The sequence below is a fragment of the Corvus moneduloides genome, chromosome 6 (assembly GCF_009650955.1).
Source record: "Corvus moneduloides isolate bCorMon1 chromosome 6, bCorMon1.pri, whole genome shotgun sequence".
NCBI classification, from domain to species: domain Eukaryota; kingdom Metazoa; phylum Chordata; class Aves; order Passeriformes; family Corvidae; genus Corvus; species Corvus moneduloides.
The window spans coordinates 38639705-38651240 of NC_045481.1; the positions used below are offsets into that span (position 1 = coordinate 38639705).

The following is an 11536-nucleotide window of genomic DNA, read 5'->3' on the forward strand; positions in this document are numbered from 1 at the left end:
TGTTCATTCATTTTCATTCTGGCAGTTTCATCACCTGCACCAGAGCACTTCCCCTGGCCTCCAGGACAGGGGATGCCAATGCTCTGGCACCAGCACTGTCAGACATGGGCGGGGGCAGCCTGATGGAGCTGGGTTCACTGTGCTGGTGCCATTAGCACTCTGGAGTCAGGCACTTCAGCAAGTCCTATGCCCCCATGCAGACCAACAAGCTTTCAGGCCAGTAAATAGCCACGGGTTCTTGCTTTTGCCTTAACTGCCTACATTTTGACACACTTCAGAGGCAAACATGCACATGCCCGAGGAGGTGGCTGCAGCTCCCCCCGCCTTGGGGGCTGTGGTGTCTGCCCCCCCAGCCTTACCCCACCCGCTCCCAGCCTCGCAGGAGTCAGGCAGACCAGGAGATGCTGCCCTTTGCCTGGTGGTGCATCCACCCCAGTATACTCGCTGAGGTCTTTCAGGTGAAGTTCACCCCCAGGTCAGTTTTATTGCACTTTTATTTACAGAAAACACAGAAATAAAGCATTAAATGTGTTGGGCTTTTACCAAACCACCCAATCACTTTTTTCCCTTTTTTTTTTCCTTTTGTGGGTTTTTGGCACAAAGAACTATCACAGGTGTTACCAAACAACCATGTAGGAGCAGCTGACCAACTGCCCAGCCCAATAACAGGACTTAAACAGACAGACATGTCACACTGAGATCAAAAACAAAGAGGTTGTTCCACTTTCAGCTTCCAGTTTAACCTGCTCATTGGGGGCAGAGGGAGTTATTCTGGAGGGGATGACACCATTCATAAATTATATTTATATTTACCTCTTACATTGTAAAAGTAAACAGTGCAAAAGTACAGTACCCCAGATACCCTTCGGTTTGGAAAGCTTGAAGGTTGCTTTATACATTTTGTGTGGTTTGTAAACATTGTTACCCATCCAGAGTTCTAGCTCTTGCTTGGGAGGCCCAACTCCTCCTGGCATCCAAAATGTATTGAGGGGCAGCAGTCACTTCCCCTGGACTCGGCCATTGAGATTCCTGCTCAAGGTTTAGTGCAAATTTTGGAGAGAAAAAGACGAGAGAGAGAGAGGGGGGAAACAAAATGAAAGAAAATAAAATAAGGCATCAGTTAGAAACAGTCCGCATCAAAACCAGGCTCGTTGGGGCTGCCTTAGGAGAAGGGCAGGAAGTCTCTCTCCTCCACCAGGCTGATGGAGAGGTTCTTCAGCTCCTCCTCGGAGCCAGCAGTTTTGTAGCCGAGCTGCGCCAGCACCTGCTGGCAGGCGTGCTGGGTGAACGCCACAATCTCGTAGGACAGACGGAAGCGCCACTTCTCCGCCGTCGCTGCAGAGTTGCGCACCGTCCCGTACTTGTGTTTGGAGGAGGACCTGTCTCCTCGGGTGTTGTTCTGTATCCAGCGTTCGACGTTGCTGTCCATGGGGATGCCCAGGAAATCGTAGATCTCCTCAGTCTTTTTCATGGGGTTCCTGGCCAGGTCTTCGTACCGCACCAGCATGTACTTGCCCTTGAGCCACGGCGGCCGGTTGAGGCCGGTGGACACAGAGTTCCAGAAGTCCTCGCACACTGTGGTGAGCTGGGTCACATCCAGGTTGTACGGCTTCCTGCCAGTGCCATCCCAGATCCTCCACAGCCTGTAGGTATCTCGGAAGGTCTCACTCCGGGATGCCAGGATCCCCCGGGGGTCCCTCACCAGCTGGATGACCTTCAAGTTCAGCCGTGGGTCCTCCACCAGGGCCCGGAGGTCACTGACCTCGGGCACCCGTACGGTTTTGATGGCCACGTGGCCGTGCTCTCTGCAGGACTCAGTGGCCAGCGTCAGGTTCAAGCTCCCACATTTCTTCACGCAGTCTCCTTCCTCCAAGTGGAGATCCACAGCTCCCAGGGACTCACATACAGGTGGCGAGCACAGGGCCTTGCTGGCTCCCCTGCGGAAGAGGCGGTCAGTGGTGTGGTTGACAGGCTGGGGCTTGATGTAGTTCTCCAGGAAGTAGAGGTCGCAGTCATACAGGCTCCTCAGCAGGTCTCGGCTGGCCCCCAGCATGACCCGCCTGTCTGTCGTAGTCTTGCTCTGGGTCAGCTTTGGGATCAGGGTGTACTGGACATGGTAGAGGGGCTCAAATAAATAGAAGACATCGAAGTGCTGGTTGAACAGCTGCCCAACAAATGAGGAGCCGCTGCGGGTGGTGGCGAGGATGAGAACGTGCGTCTTCCTGGAGAGGTTGTACGGGAAAGTGGGATTCTCATCGCACAGCCTGTCGACCACATCAGTGTCCTGGCTCAGGCTGCAGTTCACAGGATTAGGGATGGGGCAGCTGTGGAAGGACTTGGCAGTGAAGGTCCGGATTGCTGTGTACTGGATTGCGATGGATGCCAAGGCTAGGAGGAGTACAGCCTTCCAGGAACATTGCATGGCTGGTCACCTTCATGGAGCTTCTTCGCAGGTCGTCTTGGTGTCTGCAACTCAACAGAGAAGTCACAGGTTGAGCATGGACTGCCAAGTACCCAGCAGATGCAGGTACCAACAAATGCCCTCCCAATGTATGTCCATCAGTCATGACCATGTGAATCCCAGTCACACACTGCAGAGCCCTGTTTCAGACAAGAAAAATAACAGGCAGAGGCTGGCAAGCCTGGAGAAACATGTCCAGCCAGGACTTCAGTCCTGTTCCTTCCAGGCTGGGGGTGTACATAAATCCTGTGCTCCATGGCTCACCTCATGCCCTGCAGCCCAGGCAGGGGGATGTTAGGACCTGGAGATGACACTGTCCGTGTGTCTCCATCCAGCTGCTGCAAACCCTCTTCCCCAGCTGCCTTGTGAGTCACTTGTCACCCCACCAGCCAGTGCCTTTGACCCCAGTGCAGGAGCTGTGGCAGGGAAAGGTCAGGGGATGGTGCTATCTTGTCTCCATCCTTTCTGTCCAGTTGTCAGGATAAGGCATGGCCCATCCAGGCCAGCAACCTCCTGCTTGGGACAGCAGCAATGTCTCTCCTGGAGCTGCACACCTCTTTGCACAGAGGTCCAACAGCCAGCTCAGGCTGTCAGCCTCTGGGCATGAGTGCAGCCAGAGCTGTGCCCTCAGCAATGAGCTTGTGGGACTGGTAAGATCCTGCTCCACTCTGGTATTCAGGGCTCTCCTATTCCGAGCACCAGAGGGGAAAAACAATACTACAAAGGAGGAAGCATGAGAGTCTGCATCTCCTCCATACTCTACTGCCAACAAGGCAGCAGCAGAAGCCCTTGGCAACAGGAATGGATGCAGGGAAGAGTGGGGCTGTAGTTGCACAGGACCATTTCAGTGGTGCTAGCCCTGCCTTGCTGCTGCCCACACATGGGCAAGGGTAGGTGAAACTGAGCAGGACCCTTGGATGGGATGCTCAGGGACCATGTGGGGGGGTACCCGTCATGCCTGGGGAGCTGCCACATTGCTGGGAGGGGATGTAACTCTGGTGGTGCTGCAATATCCCCCCTGTTCACTGACCAACTGCCAGCTGCTCTCCAAAGCACAGGTATTTCACATCCACATACTACTGCTCCCAGGGGGTTGGTGGGGCTGGGAGGCAGCACAAAGAAGATGCGTTCCAGAAACTCCAAACAAGCTAAACCACCTGTGTGTGGGAGACACACCAGTATTAGCAATGGTTTTGAAGCACCCCTGCACCCACTTTCCCTTGCCCATCTTCCTTCCATGTCTCCCCTCCCGTAGTGTGGTACATTCACCTGCCCATCCACCTCAGGCAAACCAAGGGGACAGACCCAAGTACCTCTGCTCCTCATCCCGCAGAGCCCACTGTATCATCACTGCCATTGCTTCCTCTTCCCTGCTCTCTGTGGGTCCCCAGGGAGAACAACGTGCTGGCCCCAAGCTCATGGTGAGTGCCTGGTCCCCTGCTCAGCCCCAGCACATGGTCACTGTGGGTGGGACTGTCAGAGCCACTGCTGTTGTTGCTTGGACGAGGTCTCCAAGGAAGACCAGTGGGCCAGCAATGGATTTCAGCATGTGAGAGCCGCTGTAACCCAGAGCACACTGAAATCCCTGATGGGCTTGGGACAGTGCAATGCTCCTGGTGTGTGGTCCCGGCAGAGCCCATAGCAGCTGGCATGGTGTGTTGTTCCCATATCCTCAATGTGTTCCACTCCCCAGGGAGACCCTGTCACCCAGCAAGTGACACCAGGAGGGCAGCTCAGACCTGCAGGTGAGTAAAAACCAGCTTGTTTTTAATTAATATCTTTATTATTTACTAACTGCTCCAGCTGATTTGTGAAGGCAGGAAGCTTCAGGAACTATCAACTGCAGAGACCTCTCACTGGGAGCAGGGGTTTAGAGCAGGATCCCAGGACAGGGGGTCTGGCACAGCTGCTGCAGGCAACCCCCTGCCAGCGCTTCCTGTATCTGTGCACTAAGAGCTGTGCTTTAGACCCAAAATGATGCTTTGAATACAGGTTGCTTTCACCTGGACTGCTGCCTGCCCAAGACTGTGGCACATGGCTGGAGGACCAAAGTCACAGATGCTTGGTTATTGCTGCTGCTGGATTGGGGTTACCCACCCTGCAAAGGGGAAACCTAGACTCAGTGTCCACATTGGATATTCCATCCCTTGGATAAAGTGTTTTTCCTGGTCTGCTAAGGCAGAACAGGGCAGGAGAGTTCCTGCTGGCATCCCCTGGCCCAGGTGTCTACTGCATGCTGCAGTGGGAATGCTTTCCTGCTCTCTAGTGATGGCCAACCACACTGCATCCCTCACACAACCTCAACTCCTACTCTTTGCTTCATTGCTGATGGATGCCGGAGCAGATATGACTCAGATTGTCCTGGTTGTAGCAGAAACCTGCGGCCGGCTCCCCAAAAAAGGCAAACCAGAGACCAGATGCCTTCTTGGTCCCAATTCCCACCAGCTCACTCACTGGCTGTGAGCATTTCAGGTTCTCCACCCACACTAACCCATTCCCCTTTGCAATGTCCCAAGTGGCGGAGGGGAAAAACGGGGTGTTGATTCACCTCCTTGACTGAGCAAGTGCTAAACCACAGCCTTGGCTGCGCCTTGACACCCTTGGTGTGTGCCCTGCCCATCTGCTGAGCTGCAGCCAGGGAGGGGAAGGTTTTGGGAGAAGGCCTCCCTCCCTGATGTCTCATCTGTGGCCTTTAAAGCCAGCCAGAGCCTACTCTCACCTCCCGGCTGGCTCTCCTGCCTCCTCCCATCACTGCTTGTCCCTGAGGGGCTGCAGCTCCTGCTCAATCCGGCCCTGGGCTCCAGGAACAGTGGCAACTGGCAGCTGGGTGCTCTGGAGGAGCTCCCGGGGCAGCAGAAGCACATGACACCTGGGAGCTGCCAGAACAACTGAGGATCACTTTTACTCCCACTGCCTCTTGTTCATCTGTCAGACAGAGCCAGGCTGGTGCAAACACCTGCCAAGGAGGAGCTGTCCGGGCTCCACACAGCTCGGGGCGGGCAGGCTGAGCAGTGGCTTCAGACAACGTGCCCCAGGAGGATGTTGCAGGATGCACACAGGCACAGCAGGACAGCCGCTCGCACTCCCATTCCTGCCCCGAGGAACCTTGTTCTGAAATCAGCCTGTTTCTCTTCAGGCTCTGATACCCAGGGCCTTCAGTACGGACAGCAGCCCGAGAGAGGGCTGTGCCCACGTGGGGCTGCATCTGAGAGTCCCGTGTGAGGCATGGATGGTTTTGGCTCCTCAGCCCCAGACCATGGGAGTCATCCGAAACGCTGGCCTCGTAGATGTTTCTGTGCTAGAAGTGTTCTCAGTCGAAATCACCCTCTGCTCTGTCTCCAGCTCAGCTCCACCAAAGAGGATGAGCAAATGGAGCCCAAGGGTGGGAGCTGAGATCAGGGTGTCCCTCCAAGCAGCTGGGACTATGAGATGGAGCACGGGGTGGGGGTACCTCGCTCACACCTTCCAGCCCCTGGCACTGCTGGTGCTGCAAGGAGCCTGCCAGAAGGCCCCTTTTGGGCTCTTTTAGCACTGTGCTGGGGCCACCACTGCCCCTTTCCCAACCCAAACCCCCTTGTGGTCACAGCATGCCAGACTGCACTCTGCTGCCTTGCCTGCATTTCTGTCCAGCTGCCTGCAGTCGCATTGGGACCAGGCTATCCACAAGGGATACACAGCATCCGGCAACCAGCTCTAAGTGCAGCAGGAGGCCAGCCAGTGCCTGGCACAGGGACAGGAGCATTGTCTGTGAGAAGAGGAAGGTGCTGAGCCTTTCCTCTCCCCTGCTCCACTTCCCGCAGCCTTGAGCCTGGAGGAAGGGAGAGGATGGACGCAGGCAGTGCAACCTCCCCCACCCTGTGCACCTGCCAACAGCAGCAGATGCGTAATCACCTGCCTTCCTCTTCCTCCTCCTCCTCCACTGACTCCCAGCACTGCTCCGAGGGAGATGGGCAGGCGAGAAGCCAGCAAGACAGCCCAGGAGCGCTGGGGAGATCGAGGTGATGAATTAAGCTGAATGGCATCTGTGAGTCACCGGTGCGGGCAGCAGCGAATTCGGCCGGCCAGCCACTGTGCAGCAGACCGGGGGCTCCTGTTTTGGGGATGGTCTTCCTAGGTTTGATGGGAATGACCTGCTTTTGGAGCCATGCAGCCAGGCCGTGGCACTGAAGGCTGCACTGGCAGCTGAGTTCAGGTGCTGCCAGGCAGGCTGGAAGTCTGCAGGGAAGTTGCAGGGGTCAGTACAACTCACAGGTCTTCTCCCCTCCAAAAGCAGCCAGGTGTTATGCAGGGCAGAGCCTCACGGCAGTGTGGCACTCTCATCCTCGTGGGGGGGCTCTCACAGCATCTCCACAAGGACAGCTGCCCTGACGCCTGCCCCAAGCCTTCCTTGCAGGTTCCCTTGCTCCCTGGATGTGGCCGTGTTCAGGCAACTCAGGCAGCTTTAGGCAGGAGCCCTTGCAGTTACTGGTACTGTCATTACTGTCCCCAAGGCTCTCTCACAGGGCAGTCAAAAAAACCTGCTCTTTTTGAGTGCCTTCCAGGCTGTCCCCCTCTCTCAACAGCTCCCCAGAAGTTGTACCCTCAGCCTGGCTGGGCTCATCCTGAGCTCCCTTGCCACTGCCAGGGAAACCTCTGCTTCCCCATGGCAGGGAGGAAGGGAAAAGGGAGTGGAAGAAGGTGTGAGGGTCTGTGTAACACAGGTGCCTGCTCCAGCCTTGGTAGAAACCCTGGCACAAGGATGATGCACTGGAGGAGTGTCTGTGCCCCGCCAGTCCTTCCCGCAGACCTGCCTGGTGCCAGTCCAGCTACCGGCACCCTCTACCCCCAAAACTGATTCCCGCCAGCAAAGCTGTTTCCATGGAAACGGCAGAGTGACTCAGGACTTTGGGACCAGCTGGAAAACACAACTGTGAGCAGTGATCGCCTGAGAAGTGCCGGGGTCTCGGTGCCAGGAAGACAGGCAGATGGCTCTGGGATTGGGCAGGGCTGCCTGCCCGCATGCCGGGCACCCGCACACCGGCACAGAGGAGCACACGGCACACCCTGCACAAGGCCAGGAGCTGTAAGGCAAAACCCCTCTCCTGACACAAGTGAGACTGCAGCAGGCTCACCAAGGGACACATCCCAAAATGTGACTCATGGCAGACAACCCCTCTTCCCCCCATTCCCTTCCCCCGCCCAGAGACTCATGCATGCATAGTCACCCAGGGAATTCTTAGCACCAACTTCAGCGCCTGCTCAGCCCTGCACCTGCGCCTCTGTCCCCTGCCCAGCAAGTAACACCCCTGCACGCCTTCCCCAGGGCAGTACAGCTTGTTGAGGGCTGCTGGAGGGGACAAGTGGCAGCCAGCACTCTGCAGTGCCTCCCTGCCCAGCCAGCAGCCCCGCTCCTCCCCACCTCTCCACTCAGGCACAAAAGTTAAGTCGCAGGCTTGTGAACCAACTCTCAGTCAGTGACCCACTGGCAAAGGCTCTGCCACTTCCCAGCGCTCTCCCACTGAGCAAAGAGTTTATCCCACAAAACAATGCTGTAGCCACTGAGGCAGGGAAGACAGGCTTCTGGTGGGGTGCAAGCATCCCACTTGGTCGCAGTGGCTTAGTCACGCTGTTGGTTCTGCAAAGGCTGGCAGACACCAACCACGCCTGTGGGCCACCCAGCCTGGGCAGCCACCGCTCGCCAGGGGAAAGAGAGACCACTAAGGAAAAGCAGCGCCGAGCTGTCCCCTGTCCCCTCACCACCAGCACTACTTGACTTTGGGCACCACCACAGACATGTGAGCAGGGCTGGCCTCTGTCCCCAAGTCCCTCGCCCCCCTCAGCAAGCCCCACCAACATGAGATCCTGACACGGTGGGAATGAATCTTCAGCCTTGCCTCCTCTTCAGCCGTACAGCACTAGAGCTTCCCTACAGTCACAGCTTCAAATGCCAGCTGGGGACTCGTGCCCGCCACCTTCCTCAGGTGCCTCACCGTGTGCCGAGAGGAGGTGCTTCGTGCCCCCAAACTCGTTCTGCTCTTGCATTCACCACCTCCTGGAGCACTTTTCTTATGATAAGGCACAAGACTCCTGTGCTCAAAGCCACCCTGGCACGTCCCCTGTTCCCCTATCTCTGTCCATTCCCTCTGCATTTCAGAGGGACCGAAAAATCCTTTAACACCAGAAGATTACAACCCACTTTGACCAGCACTTAAACAATCACAGGAATTGAAACGGGGAATCCGTCTCTTTCCTATTGGCACACAGCATTCACCTTTCCAGTTAATTAATCACTATCAAGTAATGCCAACCCCAGCCAGTCCCAGAGTTTTCTTATCGCAACATCCACCTGTGCCTGTTTATCCCTCATCTGCTGAACTGCATCTGCCTCTTCCCGAGGATGCAAACACCTCGCTAAAGCAAATACAGTGGCTTTTTGTGCTCTCCACCTTCCCCTGAGCCATCCACCAGCCTGCTGGTGCCTGCTCACTCCCAGAGCACTCCCTGGCAGGAGCTGGAAGGCTCTCTTGGGAAGAACGCGCTCATTCATCACCTCAAAACACTCTTTTTGCAATGTCCCCAACCTACGGCCGCGTCGAGAGCCCAGATCTCGAACCGCACAGCTTTCCCAGAGGACTGCTTCATGCTATGGCGTGCTTGCACCCCACTCTGCGAGGTCTCCTCGTCAGCCTGCGCCCTCACGGCAGGTTTCTCAGACCGCCTGGAGGTCTGACAGCAAACCGGGGCATTCGCTCCGCCGGCCGGCGCGGCTACACGGCCGGGCAGGGCATCTGGCCTCCCTGTGCCACCGGGGACTTACTCACTTGCTCCAGGAGGCAGCTCCTTGCCCAACAGCAGCCCAAGTTTCGCGGCAGCTCGTTCCCGCGGGGGTCTGGGGCCAGGGCTGCTGTGCCCCGCCGCTAAGGAAGCCCCGGGCGGCGGCTCCCCCTGGGCGCTCGCCGCCCGGGCCGTGGTCCCGCCGCAGCCGGGCTGGGCACCAGCCGGAAAAGTCCTTCCCGCTGCGGGCGACGTCTCGCTGCCTTGGAAAGTTGGTGGCGCGGAAAGGGTTACGAGAGAGCCCCAGCCCGCCGCCCCCGAGCACCCCCGCCGATCTGCGCCGCTCTCCCCCCACTCCCGGCGCCCCTTACCTGGCGGAACGCCCCGGCGGGCTGTCCCCCGCATCCCTGGCCGCGGCTCCTGGGGCGGGGGACGCCGAGCCCGGCCCAGCCCGGCCCGGCCCGGGGGCGGCAGCCGGCGGAGCTCAGCGGGCGGCGCTGCGGGGACTCATCCCTGCCCGCGCTGCCGCCCTGCCCTGCCCTGCCCGCCCGCGGGCACCCGCCGAGCGGGGCCGCCTCTCCACGCCCTCCGCGCCGCGCCGGGAGAGGGGCGGGCGGGCGCCGAGGGGGCTGCGCCGCTCCCCTCCCTCCTTCCCTCCCTTCCTCCCTCCGCCCGGCAGCGCGCACGGGCGCACGCAGCGCAGCGCCAGGCACCGGCATCGGCTCCGGCAGAGCCTCCGCGCCGCCCGCTCACCCAGCCCGGCCGCCGGGCTCCCCGGCTTTGCCGAGCAGGAAACTCCCCGTTTCCTTCTTTACCTCCCCGAGGCGCCCGGCCGGAGCGGGCAGAGCCCCTCCCGTCGCGGGGGTGGGAGGGGGGCCCGGTGAGGCTTCCCCCGTGAGATGTGTTCCCCAGGCCGGGTGCTGGTAGGAGCACGGGGATCCCTGCGGACCGGCTGGACGCGGGACAGCGGGTAGCTCACACTCTCCTCGCACCCCGCTCCTGGGGCACCAGCAGCCCCTCGGGCCCTGCTGGACTTGGTAGCAATGATGGTGCACGTTCATTCCCTCGTTTTCCGGTGACCTTTGCTCATCAAAACCAATATTGTCATGGGGACTGGTTCTCCAGCGCCAGGAATCCTCCGTGTGCCGCCTAAGCCAGGGCTCACCGCCACCGGCAGGGTCCAAAACCGTTCTCAGTGGTGACAACGCCAAAATAGTGGCAGGTGACAGCACCTTCCCACCATCCATCTCACCTTGGAAGGTGGGACAGGACAGAGGAAAAGAAGCATGCGAGTGTGTCACAGCAGCTGAAGTAGCTGTGCCCTGACAGTCACATTCCTCCTTCTGCTTCTGTTTGACCCCTAGAAACAGGTCAGACATTTACTTTTGGCAACTTTGAATGTTTCCCTTTTGCCCAGCGCTTGCCAACTAAACTGCATTTTTAGCAGCTTAACTGCAGCTCTACTGAAATGGCAGCTGCCAGCAGAAGATAGGTTATGATTCTGGAGATGCTACAATGGATATTCATTTTTTATATCCCTATTTCATTTGGGGCGTGTTTGGAGCTGCCTTGGCACTGGGCACAGCAGTTTTCTTCTTACATCCATGCGAGCAACATCTATCTCCTGAAAAACCCCTGAGCTCTGCAAGAAGCTGCCTCTCCAGCTCAGGGATTTCCAAATCTTTACCTCTGGCTCTAGGATTTGCAACATGTAACTGTGGGATCGCAGCACCAGCATGCTCAGCAGCGGCTCGGAGCTGCACCTGGCAGAGAGCAGGCAACAAGTAGCAGTGGGGCCCAGGTCTCTGCGCTGCACTTGTGTCAAGAGAAGAATAAATCCCTGGGAACACTGGTCTCACCTCCACTTTCAGAGGCCTGCCAGGCTGCGACAGTGAGTTCAGAGCTATGAGATTGCCTTTAAAATTCGGGAAGCACAACAGCAGATCGTCACGTTTGTTGTTTAGCATTTTGGACTTACATTTGCTGTTTCAGGAGCACCCAGATCTTGCGTGTCCAAAAATACTGGTATTTCTCAAGTTTTTTTACAATATCCTGACAGCCCTAGCCCCCTTAATCTAATTTTAGAAAACTTTGTAGGGATTTTATATTTATAAACAGTTGGTGCTTAAATATTATTTCCCTCACCATAGCAACAGCTCCCCATTGTAGCATTCGTTATATGGTGCTATTGCATTGGTGTATCCCTGTTTTGAGTGAGAAAGCCCTGAAGCCACTCGTTTTCTTGCTTGTTTTCCTACACCTTGCAAAGGACAAGGACTGAGGCCCCTGCCTGTCTGACTCTTCATAGAGCTGGGAAAGAGC

General features: G+C 57.4%; 1 protein-coding gene across 8 annotated transcripts; it reads right to left on the reverse strand.

Moving 5' to 3' along the window:
• Positions 1-459: 459 nt before the first annotated feature.
• CHST1 (carbohydrate sulfotransferase 1) lies at positions 460-9746 on the reverse strand. 8 transcript variants are annotated; one of them, XM_032111097.1, is made up of 2 exons: positions 9586-9746; positions 460-2466 (listed from the first exon to the last, which is right to left on the reverse strand). In XM_032111097.1, exon 2 carries the CDS (start codon positions 2420-2422, stop codon positions 1163-1165), a length of 1260 nt encoding a protein of 419 aa, XP_031966988.1. In that variant the 5' UTR covers positions 2423-2466; positions 9586-9746; the 3' UTR covers positions 460-1162. The 8 variants fall into 8 exon arrangements, with proteins under 8 accessions (XP_031966988.1, XP_031966989.1, XP_031966986.1 ...); XM_032111098.1 differs by having other exon boundaries at positions 460-2472; positions 9586-9692; XM_032111095.1 differs by having other exon boundaries at positions 460-3618; positions 9586-9688.
• Positions 9747-11536: the final 1790 nt, after the last annotated feature.

What these genes read in the sequence shown, in the direction of transcription:
- CHST1 (XM_032111097.1), bottom strand. Translation starts at nt 2,422, where the DNA reads ATGCAATGTTCCTGGAAGGCTGTACTCCTCCTAGCCTTGGCATCCATC.